Consider the following 26,342-nt stretch of genomic DNA (forward strand, 5'->3'; position numbering starts at 1 on the left):
TAAAGGACAGTTATGGCAAAAAATATGACATTAATTTATCTCACTTAGAGTAATTTCCTCAACTCCATATTTCAAAGAATGAAAACTATTGCAAAGATTTTTCAATTCACGTGAGTCTGCCCTGTCAGGTAAAAATGCATGAATGGATCAAATATTTATCCTTAGGGAGATAGATATAAACAGAGATAAAATTCTGAAACTTCTATACACATTAGATTTGAGATATGATTCCTTTCTCTAGCACACAGACTAAAAGGTAAACTCTCTGGGAAACTCTCTGAAGAACCTTTGTAATGTGTGTTCTATGATAATTTAAATAGCATTTTCATCGAATTTTAAGAAACCAAAAGACTCAGGTTAAAAAAATATTCACACATCTACTGAAGCAAATACAAAATTTCATCCTTGTTCAACAGAAATCTGAAACATTCACTGAAAAACTCTTACATGTGTTTTTAGGAAATAGGTAAGTCAGCATGAGGACTGAATTATAGTTTCTTAGCAGCTTCTTGGAAATTATTTGCATAGTTTTCCACCCTAGTATTTTACTTCTCTGATATTTATCAGAGGTGTAGCAAATGAATATGCAGTTATTTCAAGGATTCTCTGAATCCAAATCCTGTCTAACTTTGTGATAGTTTGTTCAATTGCTTATGCCTTGAACTGCTTTTAGAACTGGAACTTAGGAAATTCGAACTTCCAGATTATTTTCTCATCCAATATGTTTAAACATATTGAAACCTTCTCACTGCAAACCCCTATCCTGTTATTTTAGGGTTGCTCATCTGTTGACAGGCATGCTTTTTTAAAAAACTGAAACATATTTTTGAAGCAGAGCATCAGAACTTGAGAAAACAAGATCAAAAATTGTCTCCTTAAGCCTGCCTTGACAGTGATCTTCAGCTCCTGACAGGACATAAGAACTGCCATAAAACACCCATGTGTCTCAAAACTTCTCTCACAAAAGGGGTAGTGGTAAACACCCTTTCCCTAAATATCTTCCCAGGTTCCAGAAATCAGACTTTTAGGGCATTCTAGAAGACAAGGTCATATTCTTTTAAAAACCCCTGCTGATCTTTTCTTGTAGGAATTTAGCTAATCTTCATTTTGACCTATTTGTATTTGCAACATGTTTAACATTCAGTGACAAAAAGGTCCTCAGGGAAAAACACAAGATGAGAAACTAGGAGGTGGGACAGCTGCAGGCAATGTGTTTGTGTGACTCCTTCCCCCTCATTCCAATGGCACTAGATACCATCACCAGAATTAACAGAGATGAATCTCTGCTGATAGAAAAAAAAAGTTTGGTTTCTTTTTGTTTTGTTTTGTTTGTTTGTTTTTTTTCCTGCTGGTATGACAGTGATTGATATAGCAGCAGAAATCTTTTTGGAAAACAGGTTCTGTTAATAAGATCCATAAATCTTCTTGTACATACTGAGGAAAAAAATAACAAACAAACAAACACACAAACCAAACAAAAACATCTAGCAGAAACGAAAAACCTTAAATGTATATTGGGAGAAGAGCTTTCGAAAAGCAAGCAAACTTACTAGGGGCAATATAGCACACAAGGAACAACAGAAGGTTACATACTACTCTGGGTACTTTCTCGGCTGAAAATTACAGAACATATGAGACACCACTGCTGCAGAATGTAGTTGCCTGTCAGCTCCTAACCACCACTTTGGTGTTCTCAGACATCAACTTTGTAACTCACATCTTCCAGAGATGAGCCAAGAAATCTTGCTGCACTACTGTAACATAATAAATGTCATATTTCTTGTACAAATAGTATTAGGATAAGCATAATACAGTATTTTCAATAGTATAATACAGTATTTTCAAGTTACTCTACTGCCAGCCATAAGGTTCATCTGAGTGCTAGAAACAACCTGAGAAATATGTTAGGATATATGGATATTTCTCTTTTAATGTTTGCTCTGTCAAAGACCAAACGGGACCAGAGGATTGTTATAGTGGCAGTCCTGTTCTAAAAACTGACCTCAGTCCTTGCACATACTCTTATGATCTCATTATTAAACTGTAGACAAAAATGCCAAATGATAGGTTTGAGTCTGCAAAATGTGGACACCGAGGTCTATCTATGTCACATTTTCATCACCTTGATAGGAATATATTGCTTGGTCAGTCCCAAAGAAGGGCACAAGTGAAAACAGATCACCTCCGTGCTTATTAATGGCCTGAGACTGCTTTTCCCAGCTGGGCAAATCACACTGTCAGCAGCAAAGCAAGCAGGACCATTCTCTTACAAAGCATTTATGAAACAAAACCGAGAGTCACTGATACCCAAGGTGATTATCAATCGCTTAGCAAAGAGGCACAGCTATTGTTCTGGATCATGTTTCACCGGGGCACACTGTGGCAAATTTTTGTAACCCAAAATTTCTACTCAACTTGGGCGTAGTTCTGCTTGAAAGTGTAACAAGGTCAGTTTATGCTGCTGTCTGGCTTGAAAACCTGTAGCTGCAGATAAAGTGGTAAAAAAGTAGTTACTGTTGCAAAAGAAGGTGAAAAATTATTTCCAAACACTTCTGCGGAATAAGCAGATTTTATTGGTTCATTGCACCTCAATCCTAAAAATGTTATTCCACGATGTGCCTAAGAGTGCCTTCAGATACATAGAGATATATTTCTGTATTTACCTGGAAGAAGGGAGCAAGCTTTGGATAGCGGTGATAAATACAAGAACAATAAACGCACACACCAAGTTTGATTTGAATACTTCATCCCGCATTTGAGAATACTAGAATAAAAAAAAAAAACAAAAAACAACACACACAGAGAAGCAAATTAACTCTTAATACATGCAGTAATTTCATTAAGGCTGATGTAGAGAGGACAAATGGGGGAAATTAGGACAATGTAGCAATAAATCAATAAACCTGAATTTTTGTTTTAAAATCAAACCCATTGAATAAATTGTTAATAATGTGGTAAAATATTTTAACCAAGAGAGCAAAAATCTGTAATTTGCAATACAAAACAGTTCTGCTTAGTTCAAAAGTATTTGTTTTAAAAATCCTCAGGTAAACACTAGGAGCTTGTGCTGCTGAGTATAATACCAAACGTTTAATTGCTTAATAAAATACCTAACAACCAGAGAAACCATGAATTTCCTCACAAGCACTGGAGTCATCTGTGACTCTGCATGATGGCACAGAGGTGTCTCCATGATGGCCAAATTGAGGCCGCTCTGCTATTTTATCTAATTTACTTTCTTTAAGAAAATTACATAGTTAGAACATTCTCTGACTATTTGGGATGCTGAGATACAGGAACTCTCTCTGTATCCTAACTTACTTAGAGGCTGTGTGGAAACTTGGTGATATGGGCATTCTCCAAATATAAAAGGCTATTTAAAGCGCATTATTACAAAGATTTATTGAAAAAAAACTTTTCTCCAGCATATCAAACAACTGAGAATGCTATCAGGTTCCTTTTTTATGGGAAATACCAAGAAATGGGGTAACAGACACATTGATAGACCTCAGTGGATCAACTAAAGGGGAAATATTAACCAAGTCCTAAGCTGTTATTTATCACTGCTAATCCAATTAAACTGCAGCTGTTTATAGCAGATGAAGATTAGTCCATAGGAATAGTTCTTGTAATTCTCTACATCCTTTATGGATGCCCCAAAAGTTTCTTTGTCTTATAAAAATCCTGCAAAGACTTGCCCCAGTCATTTTTCTTCTTCTGAACAATAACTCCATTTAGTTTAAATCTCTGAAGTTTTAAAGGGTCTGAAAAAAAGGTTATAAGAGTCAAAATAATATCAGATACCAGAATCTCTCTCCAAAAATTTGGAAATAGGGAAAATTGATGTTAGAAATTCCTAGAAAGCATTATAATATATTAAAAAAAAAAAAAAGTGTTAGGAATATACACTGAATCCAGCTATGAACTAGATTTTAATATTTTAATTTGCTCTTGAGGAGACATCCTGGCTAGACTTAGAGTATTCCTTTGGCTGGGACATCATCTCAGATATAAACATCTGGTGTAAACAGTCTCAAGCTCCGAGATGGAAAAAAAGTTTCTCACTTCCCTACTCCCATTTGTCATGAGTAAGAGAGGGGGTTCATTTGTTGGTGTCCCTCATTTTGACTCCTTGTCTCCTATGATTATACCTTGTATCTGCTGTTGGCAGTATCACTTTGGCATGATTTTTGATAGTGCTTAGAGGTAATTCCACTTCGTTTTGCTGTTGGAACCCCAGAGGCACTGACCCTGATTTCATGTTCAAGGAAACAGAACTGCATCAGTCTGCATAAATAATGAACCAGGGCTTTTGTCCTGGAAATAGGGAAATAGAAAGGTACGTTCCTTATAATATAACATGAAATCCCAACTGTTCCATAGGGAAATTAAAGCAAACTAGATGAATGAAACACAAACATAGAATGGCCTGCTGTGTTGAGCATTATGTCAAAAGGATGGATGCTGTGTTCTAATCAGTAACAACATTGTGATGAGGAATTGTTGGCATCCCTAGGCAGCACTGACATAAATGATAAATGTAAAAGTTCTGTAGAAGTCTACCCCTTAATGACTTGGAGAAGTAATTGAAGGACTGACTAAGCCTCAAGGCCCTTCAAAAAGCATGGGAAGGCATGTAGCCAACCAGAGCTGTGCAGAGTGGCAGAAAGGATTGTGATGTGACCTTGTCTGCAGTGAAAACCTTCACTGCAGCATCCCACAGAGACACCTATGCTGGCAGGACCTGCTCATGGTACAGTGAAGACTCCCACAGGGCTTGGGCCACTTCCCTGCACTGTTGGGAGGGAACTGTTTATCTATGTGCCTTCCCAGCCTGCTGTCTGAAACTGAGAAAGGACACAGAAAGGTTTCTTCTGTGGAGTAATGCTGCTTATTCCTCACCTCTCTCTTCCAAAGGGAAGAAAGACAAGAAGCAGTTAAATGACAGGTTTCACCTGTTCCCCTAAAGAAAATGTTTGTGCTCTGGGAAGGGAGGTTTTTGGTCTTATCCTCAGTGCTGCTCTTTCACTCAGATAGGATCTTATAGATGAGAAGAGAGACCAGGTTTTTTTCTTCATCACAGTAACATTGGAAAAGTTTCTGCAATACAGGATAGGGACAGAAGAGTATGTTTCAAGAAGTCTAAGACAGGATTGGAAATGAACTTCTGATAAGACCAAAGGGTAGACAGAGATCCAGTTGCTGACCAATGGCAGAAAAGTTGCTGAACAGTCACAGAGTTTGTCCAGAGTCTCTGGCAGACCTCCTTGCAACTGGAAGTTAAGGTAAGGAGGTGATGCCTGTGTCTGCTGAGATACAGCAATAACAAAGAGCAAAATTGTTTTCCTACTCATGTAATTTCTATTTATCTTACCAGTCAGAAATTCTGAAACATAGAAACTCAGATATTTAGGTCAAATATTTGAACTAAGAAAACATGTACTTTGAAATTCAAAGCTCTTTTAATATTTCCAGTGTGCTCACTTCACAGAAAATATGTAAATGTTTCATGTCTTAGCCCAGCCTGTTTTCTAATCCAAGCAGAAATATGTAGGAAGACTTTGAATATTCTTATACAAATCTTTACATGAAAATTTTCTTTAATAAATCCCTACCAGCATATAAAGTTCCCTGTCCTGTGCCTCTGCTTTATGAAAGCACATGGTATGGATGTTTTCAAGTTACTATTTAGGATGATCATCATGATGATATTTTTCAATTATCATTGGAATAATCTGAAGTAGTATCAGATTTTCCTGTGTGATATGACATATTTGGAAATTTTAGGATCTTTTCATGCTGCCATCAGAAATACTTTCCTTTGAAGAGTTGCTTTTTCTGCTTACATGCTATTTGTGAAGAATAACTTTAGCAAAATTGAAGGTGAATTTTCTCTAAATGACATATCAAGTGTTACTGAGTGAAATACAGGTTAGTAATGAGTAGTTAATTTTGGTAAAGAATCTATAAAATATACTAATTGAGGTCCTGCACAAATCCTATGAAAAATGAGGTATTGCAGAATACATATGGAAATACACATAATTCCTCATGAAGAAAACCCATTCACTAATGGAACTGCTACTGCTTGCTGTGGAATACACACTAATCCTATCACCATGGAAGGACAAAGAGCAATGAGATAAGAGGAGTGGCAAGATGTTCCAGTGGCTTAAACTGCAGTGATATAGCAGTTGCCTAAACCAGTGTAAACCAGGATCTGTGCTAGTCCATGGTAGTTTTGTGCATGTTGACTCCAGAATTATTTTGGGGCTTTTTTCTAACCTTTAGAAGTCTTAAAGGAAAAAAAAAACCCAGAAATTTCATGGCTAGTGTAAACCTGATATCTGGAATTGCTTTATAGTGAAAAAATTCAAACCAACCCAGACTGTTTAAACAGAAGTTCGGTATAACATTTCAGATCCATTTGTGCCAACCCATGATCCCTCCTGATGGTCCTGTTACTAATGCAGGAGGAAGAAATATAGTTTATTGTTCATGTGGTCACTCGCTTTTCTATCATTTGAGGTTCAGAACATTAACACAATTCTCACTGAACAAGATAAAGGTAACACTTCTTGGCCAGGATCTCAGCTATGGGAGCTGTTTTTTCTGCCTCCTATAAACTGTAAAGTCTGGGGTGAGAGGCACTTACAGGTTATAGACATCAGTATTTAGCAGATGCCAATGCCTCCTGAAAGTGTGATGGCTAAATGAGAAGGCACAAGATTCTACATGGGGGAGGGTACTTAACTTCAGAGCTCTCTCTGGCTTGAAGCTGTGACTGTGCTGAGCAGAAGGTGTCAGCCAAGGGAGGGAGCACCACTGGGAGGTCCATGGGCTCTTCTGAGGCCCAGCCACACCACGGGGAGCAGCTCAAGGTGTTGTAGAGAAGGTCATATAAGCAGTACCAAAATGTTAATGGCTAGAACAAAACCCTTAATTCCAGACTGAAAGGTTAAGGGTGGGGGGAGCAGAGGGAAAAGGTTGCTGAATGAGCTTTGTGATACTCTAATTTAATCCCGAGTTTGGTGTGTTTCCTAAATGGGATGGAAGCAGGGAGGAAGTGGTAGTAACAAGACAGCATGGAGGAAATAGCTTCTTTCTGCAGGATAATTATTCAAATATTTTCCCATGACTTCCTGTAACCTTTGGTTAAACACTAAGGTTTTAAGCACAAACCTGTAATTACTGTACAGGCATGCAGAGAGAGGGGATATTTCCAGTGCTGTCCCACGAGACAACTGCTGCTGTCTGCAACAGACACTATGATTCATCTTCCCTTAATCCACATCATTCCTTTGTATCCATTCCCCACCACCATCTGAGCACACTCGTGATGTCCCAGCACCCTGAATAGAAGCAAGGATGTTGCTGACCAGAGACTGTCCAGCTGTTGGAGGTGAATGTACCAGAACAAATAAAGCAGTAGTGATATTTTTAAAAACTTTACTCCTTCCTTATATGAGAAACCAGTTTAATTCATGGAACAGAAAGAAGACTCAGTCAACCTTGCTGAATGGATTTTATGTTTCTACTGCCTGTGCCTACAGGTTGGGACAAACACCTAAGGAAATACTGAATGAAAGCATAATTCTCGTAACACTGCAGTCGAACTCTCCATTGGAAATACCCTACTGAGAAGAAAATGTAACAAACCTGCTAAAATGTTAACTTCTAAACAGACCTTTTTTTATTCAGATGCAATTAATGACTTTATTAATATTTTAAATCTGACCTACATAATGTGGTAGATTAAGGCATGGATCTTCTTTTAGTTCCTTAAATTGCATTTAAATTGAATTCTACACTTCTCTTAGAATTTTTCTTTGTGGCTGACAATTGTGAAATCTAAAATAATAAATAAGTTTATATTCTGGACATGGGATCTGATTCTGGGCAGTACCCTATTACACCAGCCCATGCTCAGGCGTTGTGTGATCAAATAACAAATTAAAGCAAGGTGAACCACTGACAAGTTTGCTCATTCAAAAAGTTGTTTGTGACAAGGCTGTTTCATCCTTTGAATAAAAAAAAAATCAGATTCTTTCACCATAATTTTTATCTTATGTCTTGAAAAGATTAAAGATGATTAATGACTTTTGGGACTTTATGTAGTAAGTCACGTGATACCAGAGATCTTGAATTTTGCTTCCTTTGGGTCGCTGTCAGCTTTTCCTGATGACTGCACTGAAAGAAATATCTTCGTATCTTCCTTTTCAGTAGATAATTATTCACGGATAATTTGGTTTTGGGGTTCTGTATGGTGTCTCAGCGTAAATGTCCCCATGGAGAAATGCAATTTGTATTTTTGTTTTAACAAACATTTCTTGTTTCTTCTACAAGATTACTAGTGCAATAAGGGCTTAGGTATATTTCAAGTATAATTCTTATTTTCCAGTTGTCTTGATAAAAATCTCACCAATCAGCCTTCCTGAGGACTAATCTCTCATAAATCATGTAAAAATGCCTGTTTTTCAGTGGAATTTTGAGTGATGATGGAGAAATGAGCCTCCGTGCTTTCAATTCCTCACTGTTTTTATTTCCTTTTAGTCAAATGCACATAATATTGCAGACTTGCTGTTCCTGCACTGTCATAGCATATGAAATTATCAATGAAAGTCAATAAAATTATTTGAGATCTGTGCAACCTCACCCTGTGCCATCAGCTTCCAAAGACTGTTCTCCCATCGCCTTATCTTTTAAAACTTATAACTTACATCTGGATGTACACTGAAAGAGAAGTCAATGAGATCATATTGCTGCTGAGAAGCAGCAAACATACAAACCATATTTAGCTCCTAGAAATAGATTTTTTAAGAGGGACATTTAAAACAGACAGTTGAAAAATTACTGTTGATTTGAAATACATATTGCAGCTGGATAGAGGACATAAGAGAGATTTTATGACTAAAGGGAAGGAACATATCTATATAAATATATATATATTGAATAGAAATGTCTATTTATTAATATGCTCAATCATCCTTACTGCCAAAGTAACCTATCATCTGACAGAAAACTGCTTATACTCGATACCAAGTTCAGCCCAGCCAGTGGTTGTTATCTTCAGAAACTGAGTTTGCTCAGTCTACATATTTTCCAACAAAGAAATGAAATTATTTCAGCATTATAACACCTGCATCATGTCACTATGTTTTATGAACTCTAGCTCATCCCTGTCTTCTGAAAACTGAAACAAAATGGAAAAAAAAAAACCAAAACAAAAACAAAACAAGAAAAAGACCAACACAAGCCAGAACCTACAGCTTCTCTACTTCAGTGAACATTTATTACAATTTGAGTTGTGAATAATGCAGCTACCAAGCCCCAGCTACCTTATGCTCCAGGCTGGAGTCTTTAAACATCAGTGAAAAAGGCTTGATATGCTCTCTTCTCAATTTATCGCCACTCCGTAAGTCGATGGTGTGCTCTATTCGCTTGTTAATTTCCTCAGGCCCAGACTGGACATGCAAAGCTTGTGCAAGATGGTTTGGAAGCAGATTTATTGAATTTCTTGTTAGGGCAGCCAGAGTCTAGGGGAAAGCACATGCAAACAGAATAAACCTGCTGGTCCCCTTGGGTTAAAAATGCAATGTTTTAGTTCATGTTGCATTGCAAACCATTACAGCATTCCATGCAATTCATTCAATGAAATCTATAGAAGTGTAAAATAAGAAGTCTGTTCCACTAAACACATACAGTAAATTAAGGGGAGTATTTTAATGCCTTCTTTTTTACAGGCTAGGAGGTTTGCTGCTGCACTGAGCGTAAGGGCTATATTCTGCTTTCCAAATCTAATATTTAATCATTAAAGCATGCATGAGGGGAGTACACACCAAAATCACATCAGGATATCTGACTCAGTGGTGTGTTTTAATAAAGAAAAATGGAAGTCATATAAAACAAAACCCACAAAACTGGAGTAATGAAGTTTTTCTTATCTCAGGGTTACTGCATGTGTGTAGTTAAGGAACAGATCACTTAGTCAGGAGTGAAGAAGGTGACATTTCCGATTACTTCAGCATGGGTTTTCAGATAATATGTTCTTCTTCACTACTGGTATATTTCAGCCAATCTAGATTACAGTTAGGCTATATGATTTAATTTAACTGTAATTCATATTATTATTTAAAATACCATCTCAAATGCATTGTTCCTTTGGTATTTCAATGACTAATCAAAAGAAAAAATAAAATACTTTTGCTTCACAAAGGAATTCTAGCAGATATAGTATGAAGGGTGTTTCATCTTCAGCAAAGAGTTAGTTTGCTTTCATAAAGAGAATAACTCATTCCCATTTCATGACACAAACCACAGTGAAGCAGCTCTTTTGCACTTGAATGGGAAAATAAACTCTACCACTGTAATATTCCTAAGGGTTAAGAAATATTAATGAATGGAAAGGATGTGAAACTTCATACATCATAGCATAAGACACTTCAGCATTATTATGAGTGGGAAATAAAATTCTGCCTGAGAAAAGTTATTCCCCAGGTCCTTCCTGAAAAGACCTTCAGCTCTATCTCCTATTGGACATTGTTGAAACAAGAGCTTAGGATGTTTTGTCACCAGACGCCCCTGGAAAGCCAATTCTTTTGTATCTCAGGATTACATAGGGCAAATGCTACAGGGAGGTTTCCCTTGTTGATATTCAAGTCAACAAAAATATTCTAATGAATCTTGGACAGCACATTAAAACACAGGAAGGGCCTCAGCTAATGCCAAAGCCCAGGTGACAACTTTCCTTGCAATCCTAAAATTAAAACCATGGACTTTGTAGTCACAGATAATATTTCACATTCCTTCTTATTATTGGTAATTTAAGATCCTAAAATACAGACAGGAAAGTATGTCAGGATTGGAATCTTCTCACTGCTTAAATGAAAAGCAGTTTTGCTGTATTTTTAGTAGAAAAAGGACTTGAGTTGAGAAGGTTTGGGAAGACACTCTACTGGAGTCTTCCCTTGTTCTATCTAGCAAATCAGTACCATCAATATTAGGAGAAAAAAGCAGTATCAAAGAAACTTTTCTCATGCTTAGGTTTCACATATGTCTGAATTCATACCTTGGCCTTGGAGAAAACAATCAGGGCAAGTGGATAAATGCAATACTATTACACATTGTCACACTACTTTAGTTTAAGTACTCTTATCTCTTTTAAACTGATCTAGGAAGAAAAGCTTTTATCAATTTTTGGTGGCTGAAAGGGTCTGAGTGTGTCTGAAGTCCCTGTTAAAGGATAAGATCACATCAGTTGATGATGTGTAAATTGGTACCTCAGAATTAACTTATATTTCTGCTTCTGCACTGGAAACAAGGGTGGAGAACATCCTTAATGTTTTGATGAGCATTTTGTTTTATTTATACAAGGAAATAATCTGAGTCCATCCTAGTAAGCGACTATATTTTGGTTAAAATTCTATTTAAGCTCTGATTGATATGAAGGCTTGTCTCCTTGCTGAATGTATGAAGTGTTTTACAACTCATAGTAGATGAACATGACATAATATCACCACTATGGCCATGATGCCTGTAGTGTTTTGCAAAAATGGACTGAATTTGTGTTTATATTGACAATATAACCAGGAAATTCATATTTGTGTTTCACCGTTTTCTCTCCCTCGCATACATGCACATACTTTAAAAAACTTCTTCCCTGTATTTAGAAATAAGAACAATGAAAAAACATAATGTGAATTATTGTCTCAAAAATAGGTTCTAACCATGTTTCATCTCTTATTCTTCTTTTTGTTCTGCATCTTTTAAGACTTCATGCAAACACCAAGAATTATTGATTCTTCCTACTATCTCTCCTAAACTTTTGTGAGCAGCTCTATGAATTGACACAGTCATGAATTCTACAATGGGCTTTTGAAGTTTTCTGATGTTAATAATAGCCATTCATCATACAGTAACAAACATAAAGTCCTGTTAAAAAAAAAAAAAAAAAAAAAAAAAAAAAAAAAAAAAAAAAAAAAAAAAAGAGAGAGAGAAAAAAAAGCCTAGCAAAACTTGCATCTGAAAACTGAAAGAAGATTAATTAAAACAAATAATAAAACTCCAACTTTAGACACATTTGTAGAGACTTTAAAACATAGTTTAGATTAGATTTAACTTCCCTCTTTGGAAGTTTTCCTGCAAAATGTCCAAGCATCCTCCTCTCAACAAGAAGGAAAATTTTAATCTGTGCCATTTAGAAAACCTTAGGAAGGTTTAAATTTTTTTTTCATACTTCAAGCATCAGGTTTTTGAAGGGAATAAGAAAATAAAAGGTCATGTACGTAAAAAGACAGATTGCAGATAATATTTAGTTCAAGAGGAAGACACCTAAATGAGGGTTTCTACAAGTTTGGTGTCTACATGCTCAATGTCTAAACTTCTATTTCTTCCAATATACACTCCAGATACTTTCAGTTGCCCACTCATATATAGCTGTGGTCAGCAGAGATACCTTAGGGAACTGGACAATAGCCAGGAGATGTGGCACAAGACAGAGGGACACCTCACACTGGTCAGTGGTGAGGACCAGCTGGGGTGTGCTGGGGTACCTCAGCACAGAAACAACAACCACAACAATGGGGTAGCTGTAACACACAGGAACCTTGGGTTTGAACTGAATTCCACCCTTTTTTCTAGACTTCTCTCTCATCTTGGCAGTCTTTTAGTATAATTTCTGTGCTCACTGTTAAGCTTCACTGTAACCACTACTAAGCTACACCTATAGAAGACAGACATTTTAAAATGCTATTTTTCCTAATTCACCTCCTGACAGGCCCAGCAGGTGCCTCCACCAGCACATGCAGTGACCATGTTATGCTTTCAGCTACTCCTTTTTTAAGGTACATGGAAGAAATCCAGTTTAAACAACCATTAATTCATTCTAGAGGAGGAGGCATTTACTCTCCTGAAGTAAAATAACTTCTCTCCAATTTTCTTTCCTTCAAGAAAGGAGCCCAGACACTTGTTTCAGTAACAGAAACCTCCATTTATATTAGGCATATGGGAATTTCAGACAAGAACTTGTACCCTTGGCTTACCTCACAATCAAAGCAAGACCAAATAGTGATAACTAGGCTGTAGACAAGTAGAGTTTTTGTTAGTATCTGTGATTGCCTACATGAAAAGTGGTTATTTGTTTCTTACTATAAAAAGTGGTTATTTGTTTCTTACTCACATAAACACACCTACAATTCATTGATTCAGGCTGCTCACAGAACACAAGTTTGAGGTAATGAGCATGGATAGGCATGAATTTGACTTAAGAATACTCCAGAGATTTCTTTTCATATGCTTCCTAACATAACTGGAGTTAAAAGCAAGATACATGTGATCAGTTGCTCAAATTTTGTTGTAATTTATATTGAGTAAAGAAATAATTTTAATTCTATTGGCAAATATTCAAACATACAGAGTGATTCATTGCTGGGTTGCTGCTACTACGATTCTCAAAGTCTGCTGCTGACAGTGACCTTTAAGCTGCTTAATTAGTGTTATTAAATGCTTATTCTGTCCAAGAGTGACATACCTCTGAAAAAAGCTACTATATCCTAGTATAATTTAAATCTATCATCTGAATTTTTAAACTAAAATACATTATTTATGAGAAATACTGCCTATTGTCTCAACTGCAATTTAAAACTTACATAATAATTGAATCATACAGGGAACAGCAGATTTTTGAAATCTTGTCTCCACCAAAAGGCTTATTGTAAAACTGTGTGATATTAAATTACAGCTTTTCCCAACACCACTTCAAATTCTTTAAGAAAACAGTGAGAAGCTGTTCTAAAAGCAGATTCTTTATTGTCATAAGAAAAAAAAGTTTTAAAAAAACTGTTAAGCTATGTCTATTTCAATTACTTTCAAGGCCTTTTTACTAGTACTGGGCAGGAGTTGATCAATAATTGAATAAACCCACTAATCCTTTATTTTGTTCTTTGTTAGCATCAAGGTCAGGTTTAGATGAGAAAATGATCAACAAAATGAGAGCCTACTCTGCATAGATTTTTTTGGACTACAGAAATTGAAATATCTTAAAGGAAAAGAAATAGAGAGAGATCAGAAGATATCAACAGCAGCATGCACCCATATCTCTATTCCTAATGAAATGACAGTATTGAGACAGGTCAACAAAATACCGAGGGTACTAAAAGGCAGTGTACATGCAGATACACAGATGTACAGAACATATATGAAACAGGGGTTTTATTTAACAGCAGACAGTGCCATGCTCAAATTCAGGTTGGAGAGATAAAGACATGGCTGTGGGCTGATTGATTGCAAAATTTTATCACTTCTGAGCACATTTGTAAGAAGCAGAAGATGGTTGACAAAAGCAAGACCTCCACACAACAATGCTTAGGGCTCAACAGACAGTTCAGACAAGTAGGAATAAGGATGTGCAGCAGAAGAAAGGATATATCATGTCATTACAGATCCTTCAAAGAAAATGAAAGAAAACTTCAGCTGACCTTGCTTCATATAAAGACTCATCAATCTTTCAAGTGCAGTGAGAAGAGTGGAGTGGAGGCATTTTAACCTTTCCATCTTTAATTCTTCTAAACAAGCAGAATTCAGGAAATAATTTTTTTACTGTACAAGAATTGTTGGTTCCCAGGTTGCTGGCAATCAGCCATGCAGTGCTTTTGGAAAACATCTGATCAGAAGAAGTTGCTATAATCTCATGTTTCTATTGAGCTAGAGAAATCTTTAGAATCTAACACATCTGCTAGTGAACCTTAATTATATCTTAGAGTATGAGGTTTTTAATATTCTTTGTTAAAAAGTGAGAAATTAAGGAAATCAGGGACCTAATTTCACAAGGTGCTTTTTTTTTACCTTCCCTCACATATCAATAAACTAGTTTATGCTTTTTCCTCTGCAAAATGTCCTTTCCTTCATCCCTTTAATTTGATGGCTCTAAAGTGAAGCTATGCAATGAGATACTCACTTTGACTAGAATGTTCCAACGAGTTTTGTAACATTAGACTCATTTTTAATTACTTTGTGGAGTGGTTCAATCAAAACTAAGCCATTTAGTATTGAATTTCAGATGGGAAAAAGAATAAAAACCAATGAACCCAAAATCTCTGTTTCACTGGCATTTTCCCAGTTTATAATACATGCTTTTTCCTGCCTTGAAACAACTTGTTCAATCCTCTGCTGTAACAGTTCACGTTAGAATAAAGGTTAAAGCCAAATTTGTGTCCTCTGAGGCCTCCATTATTGAAGTTCACTCAATCATGCATTCATCTCAATGACATAAAAGGAAGTTTGACTTACATTTTGTTTTCCCACTATGTTATCAAATGGAAGTTCAGGGCTCCAGGATCCTTCGGTAAACGTAGCTCCACTGTTTCTCCTGTCAGAGGAGCTGACAGCCTCTTTCACAATATCCTCAGGTAAAGTCAACAGACTTTCCTCAGGTTGCTTAATTAAATAAGTCTCAATGTTATGTTTCCTCAGGAATTCATTGCGCTCTTTGCCATGCCCTTCTTCAACTTTATAATCTCCATTCAGGCAGTCCAGAGTGGCTTTGGAGATGTGAATCCTCCTGCATAAATGAAATAAGTAGTAGTAAACACTGATTGTGTGCTACTATAGATAGGTTAGAAGGAGGTTTTGATTTCTGTATACCATTTAACATCACGGATAAATACAAGGTTTTCTATTGCAAACAATGGAAATTAAATAGTGCATTTAACAACTTGAGCTTTATTTGTGGTCAAGTAATCTCAAGACATGTTTACACCAATAAAATGTCATTAATGCACAGAGTCTCACAGGAAAAATGTTTTGACATTCACACCTGATATCTTTGCTCACAGTTAATAGTTTAATAGGAGACCTTTCCTAGTAAAATGCTATTCTGAGTGAAAGAAAATTGTACTTCAGGGAAGTATGTTCAGAGAAAAATAAACAGTAGGCATTAGAGCAGTTCATGCAAAGGTCTTTAATTTCCTTCAGTTTCCTGAGGTAGCTTAAACATTTCAAATTAGTGGTCTGATTGCACCTGAACGGAATTAGGGAAATAGGGGAACTATGCAAAGGCAACATAATCATTTATATCAAGCCTAAGCAATGATTTCAATAAGCTTTGGCTAAAGTGAAGTTGAATTTAAGAGATTACATGCAAAAGGGCTCAAATTTTGCAATGGTATGATAGGAATTTGGATGTGTTCCAGCTAAACTATTTTTAAGGAACGCTCAAGTTCCTGTATGTAGGAAAATTGCAGACACCTCTAGAACACATCAACGAGGCCAGCTATGCTATACTGTACAATGCAGCATCATGAATGCAGTGAGAGTTGCTCATTAGGCACTTATAGCAAATAGTTGTAGTGATTCTTTCAACCAGCTCATTTTTTAAACTTTGAGTGTATGCCACTTTCTGAAAGACAGATTTGCATACAGATTCCTCATATTCAGAGTGAGCTAAAATTCTTGATCCTTTCTTCATGACACATTCTAAATTGCTTTTCTCAGGCACCACAGTTTGGCTTCCTCCTGTGAAGGAAATGGTCCTAGCATGCCCCTTGGGAACTTCCTTCTGCAGCTCAAAGGATGCCAATACAAAATTGAATTGCATAATACTTTGATGGAACGAAAGACTGTAAGAGCATATACGATGTGTATGCTTTGCTAGAAAATGAAGTGCTGGCTCTCTTTAAACAGTCTGAAGTTTCCAGGAGTATCAGAACCTGGCAAACTGTCCATGTGGAACATTAAATACCAACATCTAATTAAAAGGTAAAAAAATTGTATCCCAGCCATTTTTTAAGCTGTTTCAAATTCCTGGCCTCTTCTCAGGTTTTGTACAACTTTCTCTTTCTAAAGTCATGCTGTTATAATGATTGCAGAGATTAGCAGTACTTTGTAGTGAAAAATCAGTAAAACTCATGATAAAAGCCAGTAAAAATGTTTCTCAAATATTAGCAACTTTTGGGCTGGACTTAAACAGCAAAGCATGTGACCTCTCAGAAAGACGATGCATTTCCTAGATCTAAGAAATCCAAATAAGCTAAATTGATTTAAGTAAAGAACTAACCTAAAACTAAAAAAAAAAAAAAAAAAAAAACCAAAAAAAAACCAACTATAACTAAAAAATAAATAAATAAAGTGAAACACTAGTTGCCAAGGTGACTATCTCTCTCTTTAGATTCAACTAATATAATTTAAGAAGGTTGAGAAATAAAGCCCTGAAATATGGATTTTATGATGGATATGATAACAGCTTTGAGCAGAGTATGGAGATAGCTATTAATGTAATATTCTTAAATGGACCAAATATTAATAAATAGTTGGCAGATTATAAGTGTTTTCTAACTTCACCTCTTGTACTGCTTGCTTTAAAAAATCTAAAATGTGGAGAGATATCTTTTTATACAAATACAGTACACTGGGATCCTGAATATTGAAGTTAAAAGTATTGCTGACCTACTCTTGAAAGCATATCAGGCCCACAGTGTTAGATGATACCTGCCATTGAGGCATCATTGAAAATTAATTATTACCTAGGATTTATGCAATTCACTACTAGAGATTAATACCTACATACACTAAATAAAGACCAACAGAAAATGAGATCCTGGCAGAAGAATGTCACTGAAATAACACTGTAGGATCTTACAAGGTTTTCTTCTCAAGTGTTGTGGACACATTTTTTACTTTCAGAAAACCAGAATTTACCTTTTTTTTTTTTTTTTTCTCAGTGCCTTCTCCAAGGGCAGCTGGGCTGTTGGCTTATGCTGCTTCTGTCAGGTGCAATCTGTCTCTGCATCATCCCTGCTCATGGGGGCTCATGGGGACATGCAGGCATTGAGGGCAAGTGCTGAGCCCCTTCTTTCCTGCTCTCAGACTGGGTGAAAGGATGTTTCCCATCCTCAGCTGCCTCTCTCCACTATGATCTCAGGAAAATTATGAAGTTCATCTTTGCTCTTTTTTCACAGCATGAGAGCAGGACTGCTCATAACCCCAGGGCAACTTTCCTGGTGAAGCTGCTCCAGGAATGGGAATGACTTTGGTCCTACAACAAGTGGGGGGATTTGAATGCTGCTGGCAGGGAGAATAAGGAGAGGCTGAAATGAACTTAACTGCTCTATTAAATCTGCTCTGCACACTAGGAAACCGATGTAAATCACTATTCTGGGGGACTTGGTTCATTGCTGTCACATACAGGCTTTGTTCTGCTGGCACACTGATATCCAGGGAATCACTCTGACAGACTGAAAACTTGCCAGGCATTTTATCTACAGCAAGGCTGTGCATTTTCTGGGTTCTTCATTAATAGCCTTACAACTTGTACACATTAACAGCAATAGACTCTGCTTTTTGCAGGTGTAGATGGTGAAACAGATGATCAAATTGCTCATGTGAACAAAGCCTCCTCTTAGTCATCTGGGGCTATCAGGTGGGATAAGCAGCAGGCAATGACATTTTTTTCTGGAATTTTATACACGGGTGACATATGCAGAGTACAGAAGTTGTTCTCAGAGCACACAGAATTTCATTTTCTGCTAACTTTCTTGCTATTTCCAAGAATATATATTAGAATAAAGGTTTACTATGTAGGACTGTGGAAGGGGCCTGCATTTGCAATATATGAAGCAAAAATTTCCTTCCAATTTCTTGAGAACATGACAGCTCTGGCAGATCCTGATGTGTGTGTAGGGAGGCCAGCACATGACACAGTTTTGATGACTTAAAATCTCTGTCATTCAAGGTGACAGCACCACTTAGACTTTTTTAAACATAAAGATGTCTGCTGCTATTGCTTCTAAATTCCATGGCTAAAATTGGAATTGTCTAGGTGATCTTTTCTGCATCTTTCATAATTGGCAGGTGGAGCTGAAAGTTAACAGAAGATTCCTGCAATCACTACTGTTAGTTCAAATTTACAATTTCTGACTTCCAAACTAGCAGGATATATAGGCCATATCAGGCAAAAATAACATTCAACTTTCAGGTGAACCAACCACATCAGACACTCAGACAAAGAGAAAAAATGTGGGTTTTTTTAGTGGAAAACCATACATTTCATGTATAGACAGGCTAAGATAAATATCTCAAAACATCTACTAAAGCATCAAATTATTTGAAAGACTTCCTAGAGAGCCTGCTGTTCATAACAACTTGTTATTAACATATTGACCTATGAACACGTAATTCTTCCCACATTTCATGCATTACAAATTAAAACAAATTATAGCTTTGTGCCTAATAGTATCATTTGAATGAAAAAGGTGAGAGAATGAAGCCTGGGAAATCTCATGAATGGTAAACACCTAACTGGGAAATTTGGGCTCCTTCTGAGGATAATGTGGGCTGAAAACAAAAATTGATCTTTTCCAGAAAATCAAGGCTGACAAAGAAGAATAAAGATTTTTGTCTTGTCTTTTCAAATGGCTCTACAGACTGATCATTTCTACTTTTTTAGCTATAGCCTCACTAATCCTTGCCAACTGCAAAATAGCAAAAAATCCCAAAAAAGGGTCACAGTTGATGAAATGATGTAAGATGGTTAATCTTTTGGCAAGGTTACCAATGCAATGGGTTGGTAATGTTTTCTGACTGTGGGAAATACACTTTGCCTTACCCAGGAATTCCACCTGACTCGAGTTTGTTTGCAATATCCACATCCCAGGACCAGACATCAAACTGCCATTTTCTGAGACCCAGCACTCCACACAGAACTGATCCAGAATGGATCCCTATTCTCATGTCAATGTCATGCTTTGTTCTTGATCTGACGTATCTGTTAAACAAAACACACAAAGAAAGTAAATAGACCAGAGTTATGAAAATATATGCCACAATTTCCCATACCATTTTCAAAAGGGTATGATGTACAATATGTCAATTAGCTGTAAAGTGCAGTCTAGACTGTAAAATGAAGATGGGACTTTCTAAATAGAAAAGATAGAGGTAGTGATAAAATTATTCTAAAAGCCAGGTTATCATTAAGCACCTAATTGCATGCATGGCTCAGTCACATACTTATTATTTCACTCAGATAGAAAGAGAAAAATGGAGAGAGAAAAAGATGTCTGAGTGAAAGTATTTTGTTGGATTTAATGAGTGCTTTAGCTTGGAATTATAAATGGTTCAGGAACAGTATGGAACTGTTGGAAGAGTATGGAAGTCAGGAACCACATAGATGGTTCAGGAACAGGAACTAGTTTCACCAAACCTGTCTATTCATTTTTATTCTTGTGTATTCTTTACTAATTTTCAAAATTTTTAAAGAAAATATTATTTTATTGATTAGGATTTTCCAGAGTTACTTTTTGTTGAATGATTATTTTCATTAGATTTGGCCAGAATATCATGAAAACCATGTGAGTTTCAAATCAGTTTTGTCCGTTCAGTGGGGTGCTGAAGAAGATTTCAGCTCTCAAAAATAAACACACATGAGTCTCTGTTTGTTAAGAGACTTCTTTTCCAGTTCTGTTTGTGTGACAATAACTGTTTGCAACAGAAATAGCATTAGACCTTGTGTTCATTAATCTTTAAATAGTGTGGTCAGGATAGGAAAAGCACATTGCTACTGCTGGTTTACAAACCTGCTGTGTCTCTGTAAAGGGCTTCATCTCTACAGTCACTGAAGTCAATAGAAACACAGCAAGATCACACCACAGAGCAGGCAAAGAATAAACAGCTCTATTTCACTGCTCTCAAGTTAACTACCCTGCCTCAGATGCCTCAATAATGACCTTGACAGATCCTTTGTAGAGGAGAAAAGGGTAAATTGTTTACTGCATTCAATACTTGAGCTTTCATTTTTGCAATGGAGCATCAGCTCAGTTTGTAAGGGAAAAAAGAAAAAAAGAAAAAAAGAAAAAAAGAAAAAAAGAAAAAAAAAAACCAAAAAAAACAACAAGCCAAGAGATATAAAATGGAGAGAAACTAGTTGCACAAAAATTTGAAAAACTGAAAATAAAATTTCATCGTTATTTCCCTTCCCTTCATATTATGATAACTTGGAGAAAGGCAGGCATATGACAAGTCTTAGTGCAGTAGTTCGCCTACAAGGCCTTTTTATCACATGAGGAAGCCAACATATTTCAAATGTCTAAGAGAAAAAGGTTTTTTAAATAGTTAATCATAAAATAATAAAAAAGCAGTTTTGAAAAGAGATTTATCTGTGTTGTTATACTTAGAGATTCTAGTTTTCATTTACAAATTTCTTTATTGCATGCAAGCAAAAGGGTTTGAAATATCAAAATTAAATGAACAATTACCTGTCTCTGGAAGATGGGATATGCAAAAACTGCTCCACACTAAAACACTTAAAGTGTTGTGAGAGCAGCTAATAGAAGTGAGACCACTGAGATGTTAATCTATTTTGAAGAATTTTTTATATGCTACCAAATACCTAAACTGACACTCATAACTGTCAGAGAAATTATCACACAACCCCTCACATAATTGTTTTCCCAGTCTGCCTTTTCCTTTTTTTCAGACTAAGGTAATTATTTCTCATTTTACATCTGATTCCTTATCTTGAAATAAAAGATGATTTTATCTAGAGGAATAATAAAGCAAAAAATATTTTCATTGAAAAATGCATTTAATAAGAAGGGCTTAAGTTTAATAAAAGGTTTTATTAGCCTATATTTATGTAATCTTTCTCTACCAATATATGGACACATATGCTATTTTACCAATTTCATTTCTATTTTACCAATTTCATTTCTATTTTACCAACTGTCATGTCCTGTGATGAGCAACTGAAGGCTCTAGATCTGTCTAGTTTACAGAGGAGGAGCCTGAAGTGTGACCTCATTGCTCTCCTGAGGAGAAGGGGAGATGCTGAGCTCTCCTCCCTGGGATCCAGTGACTGGATGCATGGGACTCTCTCAAAGCTACATCAGTGAAAGTTCAGTTTGGACATATTTCTTTTCCATGACTGGGAGAAAACAAAGAAATAGGCTCTCTACTGAGGTGGTTGATGCCCCAAGCTGATGACCATGAGGCCTTTGGACAACACAAGGTGGCCTTGAATTGTCAGGCAATTGGACTAGATGGTCACTGTAGGCCCCTTCCAACTAAAATAACTTATTCTTCTGGTCTAGTCTATTAATTCTAAATACTGTAAATTGTGGTCTTGTATTTGTATCTTACACAAGAACTATCACACACAGTTATCACTGGAGAGACCAGGTACAAACAAGGGTGCAACTGAGCAATGTGCCCCTCTGTTTCTAGAGTGTTCACTAAGGATTGCTGGATTTAACTTTTCCTTTGTCATAAAAATGTGGAGATGGCCTGAGGAGGCTTTGGCATCCTCCATCAGCCACACAGGACGTCTGGATTTGTCCAAAACCTCAGGCAGCTGTGCTGTCCACACCACCTCCTGCAGTGCACTGCAGACACTAATCAAGGTCCTCTCCCCCTTGCCTTATCTGTCTTTCACAGTCTCCCAGCAACTCTTTATGTGCCACTCAGGTGATATTTGATCTCAGCTCTTCATCAGCAGACAGAATGGATTTGGCTTCCTGCCTGCACCCTTTGGCTGAGGGACATTCTGTTTCTCTGTCTGCTGCAGTGCTGGTGCACATGCAGGGCTCTGTCTTTGCATCCTCCTCTTGTCATGCACAGCAATGTGCTCCTGTGCTCATAGGTGGGAAAATAATTGCAGGAAGGGACCTGATGGCATGAAGTCACAGACAGCCTGAAATATATTTAAACAGCTCTGTCCAGGACATGTATCACAGCACAAGAGTGATTTAGTCTCACTCAAATTACTTTATTATTTGTGACACAAGACTGAAAGCAGAACTGTTGAGAACCTGTTGTGGAAACAATAATCTTCATAAAAGTTTTGTTGTAAGATATTAAATTGAACAAAGAATAAATGGTTTATTTAAAAATTCCTCTGCAAAGACTGAAAAGTTTAAAAGAGGTGACTTGTTAACCTGTAAAAAGTAAGGGAATTATAATTATTCTTTTTATTTAAAATTGAGAGTGATATGGATTGAAAAGGATTTCTGAATTATGCAAAGAAGGGGACTTAATCATTGTGAAATCCAACTCCCTAGCAGCCAGACTACCACATACTTTAGGAGGTCTTGTTTATATACAGGTACAGGAAAAACAAAGTCTGAAATAACAAAGCCTGGATCACCATAATCAATAGTGGTAGTTCTAACTTATTCAGAAAAAAATCTCAGAAATAACAGCATGTACTAGATAAAAAATATAGAGATAAAAATACAGAGATAAAAAATTAAGAGACTTCAGGTATTCCAGATCTAGTTCTTATCTCTCTGAAATTTATTCAACAGTCAATGAAGCTTCTAATTAAAAACAATGCATTTTCTTCAACTACTTTACATGCTCTCTGCAGATACGTTGACAAAGTGCATGCACAAAGATGCATTATTGCTGATCTATAAAGCCCTCTTTGGCTCACAAGTGCTTTGATATCTTATCCAGGATGAAGTAACTGTGACTGGTGTTATTCTTGCCATTCATCTCATTTCAGTCTAGCCAGAGATTAAAAAAAATCAGTGATTTTAATTGGATCTTGTTTTGTGGTGCATTCAAAGGAAAGAGGTTTCAGAAATACATGAACCGATTAATCTCTGCCTGGTTTAGTTCATATCATCATCCTACATGAAAAACAGGGAAAGAAAAACCTATTCTGATGTGTTCTCCATTCAGAGTCAGTGGCAGAAATGGACATGTGGCGGTCACAATATGATCAAGTCTCAGTGAGAAACCTGTGTTCAATCTTAGAAATGTCTAAAAAGTGCTGGTTGAACTTGTAAATAAGTCACAATATGTCTTTCCACCAACACACAGAAATAAAGTTAAGCCTTAGTTTTTGTATTTGTGAAAACGTCCTCTCTTCTTTGACTCAGAGCTCATTGCATCTTAGGCAGAGCCTTGTAGATCATAGGAGAAATAATCTGTAGAAGGAATCCAGAACTGGATTAATTATATTAATATATAATTATATAATTAAATAATTTATTAATAATGAAATATGGAAGCAATTTGTGTTTCTTTTACTGCCTGAGTAACTTCTTTAACAAGAATTGATCACCTTATGATTTTTGTTAATACTCGACAGATGATAAAAGCTTTTTTTCCATGCTAAAAGTAAGAAACCTGCCAGGGCAGTCAGTCTTCTGAAATAGCTGAGGCATTTTTGGTTGTAGATTTTGTTTGATCTTTTTTTATTTTTTCTTTTTTTTCTCTCCCTCTCATGAATTTGCCTTAATATTAGTACTTAATTACAGACTTTTAATGAAGACAAGCTGTTATCTAATTTCTGGAGTTTAGATAATATTGGATGCTGGGACCATTTATTCTGTCATAATAGTTACCTTTTCAGATGGTTTTAAGTGGGAAGTGATTCAACAAATGAAACAATTCAGGACTCCTTGATTTACTAAACATATATACCAGTATAAAGTTTGTTTGAATTTCCACTGTTAAATATATTGTGCCATTTCCATCATTACATTACGAAAGAGAGTCCTTGAGGAGCTGAGTCTCACACAATCTCTCTTCCAATCTACTCCCAGTCAGAGAGATTTTTATGAATAAGGATATCTGAGAAGGTGATGTTATCCCTGACAACCACTTAGCTTGGGTGATAATTGTTAAAATGAAACATAATATTCTGGTGACTAAACATTCCACTGGAATCCCATTTCCATCAACAGCCAGTACAGACAGGCATTGATACAATAAAATTAAGCAAAATTACTGCTGCATGTGAAAAGATAAAATTGAGTAAAAGACTCCTTGTGAAGAGCTTGTCTCTTTTACTTTAATTCACATTTCCAGCTCCAGCTGAACAGAATTTACAAGTCCTTGGATTTTGCAGAACAGATGGAGTAAGCATTTTTTTTCCTGCCCAAAGGTGGTGGAGCAAAACTGCCTTACTTTGGAGTAAATATCAGATTCCATGGAATCTTCCTGCGGTTAAAAGATGCTCATCTGTGGCGGTGTATTTTGCTCAGGTTTCTGTAGGATTTGTTCAATAAGGTTTTACATAATGGTTTGTTCTGTAACCCCCTGTGTTTCCCCCTGTATGGTTTACCCCATGTTCAGTTTTATGTCAATCATTGGTAATATAACCTTCTGGTCCTGTCTGTCACTCTGGGGCCTCTCCCTGTGTCCAGAAAATTCCAGGGAAGGTGTCGAGTGATTGGGCAGGATCCAGATTTTCCCCTCCTATTGTGTTTTGTATGGTTGTTGCATATGTCTATTATGTTAAGAGCCACACCCTCACTGTACCCCATTGGTCCCTGACTGAACCCTCCCCTGAGTCACACCCCCTGTTAAAAGTCACAGCACAGAGGGGCTCGTGGTCTCTCTGAGGATGGTGTCCCGACGTGAGGACTCCGCATCCGGAGCCTCCAATAAACTCGGTTGGATTTACTCCTGGAGATTCCCTCCTTTCATTTCTCCTGCCATAGCCACGCGGCACTCCCGACAAGCCAAGAAGCACTGTGTTGCTGTGGTACCAGGGCTGGCCGGACAGGCGACACAGGCACCCCTGCAGGCACCCCTGCACTCATCAATTGTTCTCAACAATTAGGGGAGCAAAGAACAAGGAGACAGATTGGGATAATAAGAATAGTGCTTCTTTTATGAGATTTTTAACAAAGCATGGTGATGCAAAAAAAAATTACAGAGAAAATAGTGATCTTGAATGATTTTGTTGAGCTCGGAACAGTTCCATTCATCTGCAAAAAGAGTAGTGGAGCTGCAAAACTCAAGCTTAAAATCAAGTTGTAGAGGTTTAATGAACAATAAATTATCAATTTAGCTGTATGGACACAAGTTTTATGAAAACACTCAGAAGTCCCTTGTGATACAATTTGTTCATGTAGATTTATTTTGCATATTGTGTAATGAATGGATCTGACTTTCTTGTTCTATTCCCTTTGACCATGGAGTCATCAAAGACAGTAAAAGGAGTATTCAGCAATGGTATCCTGAGATCACAGGGGGTTTTTGGGCACTGCCTCAGCAGAGGGGTTGTACTGACCAGTACAGCATTACCTGCTTTCAATGGAGAGAAATGTTTGTCTGTATAACTTCAATGCAGCTCTCAAATCTTAACGATGGATCATCTCCCTATTATTTGAAACTTAAAACCTATTTATTTTCTGAAATCTTCTGATGAAGAGAAAAAAATTCTAATCATCAAAATATCACTTCTATCATGTTTTAAATATGGTAAAATTTTGTGGGGACCAATGTTATAAAAAACTCACTTTTATAAAGAGGAATTTTTTTTCATCTTAACTGTGAGAGATATTTACTTCTTTAATTCTAGCTGATAGACTGTAGATAATTTCAAATTCTCTTAGAAATGT

General features: G+C 36.6%; 1 protein-coding gene across 1 annotated transcript in view; it reads right to left on the minus strand.

The window, feature by feature from the left end:
- Nucleotides 1-26,342, minus strand: part of ADCY8 (adenylate cyclase 8) — a 117,911-nt gene that overhangs the window by 27,021 nt on the left and 64,548 nt on the right. Inside the window, exons 6-9 of the mRNA XM_066336170.1 lie at nt 19,598-19,756; nt 15,286-15,556; nt 9,339-9,536; nt 2,664-2,764 (exon numbers count right to left, since the gene is read on the minus strand). Coding sequence (XP_066192267.1) covers nt 2,664-2,764; nt 9,339-9,536; nt 15,286-15,556; nt 19,598-19,756 — 729 coding nt within the window. The remainder of the gene's footprint in view (nt 1-2,663; nt 2,765-9,338; nt 9,537-15,285; nt 15,557-19,597; nt 19,757-26,342) is intronic.

The sequence above is a fragment of the Sylvia atricapilla genome, chromosome 1, assembly GCF_009819655.1.
Source record: "Sylvia atricapilla isolate bSylAtr1 chromosome 1, bSylAtr1.pri, whole genome shotgun sequence".
Lineage (NCBI taxonomy): Eukaryota > Metazoa > Chordata > Aves > Passeriformes > Sylviidae > Sylvia > Sylvia atricapilla.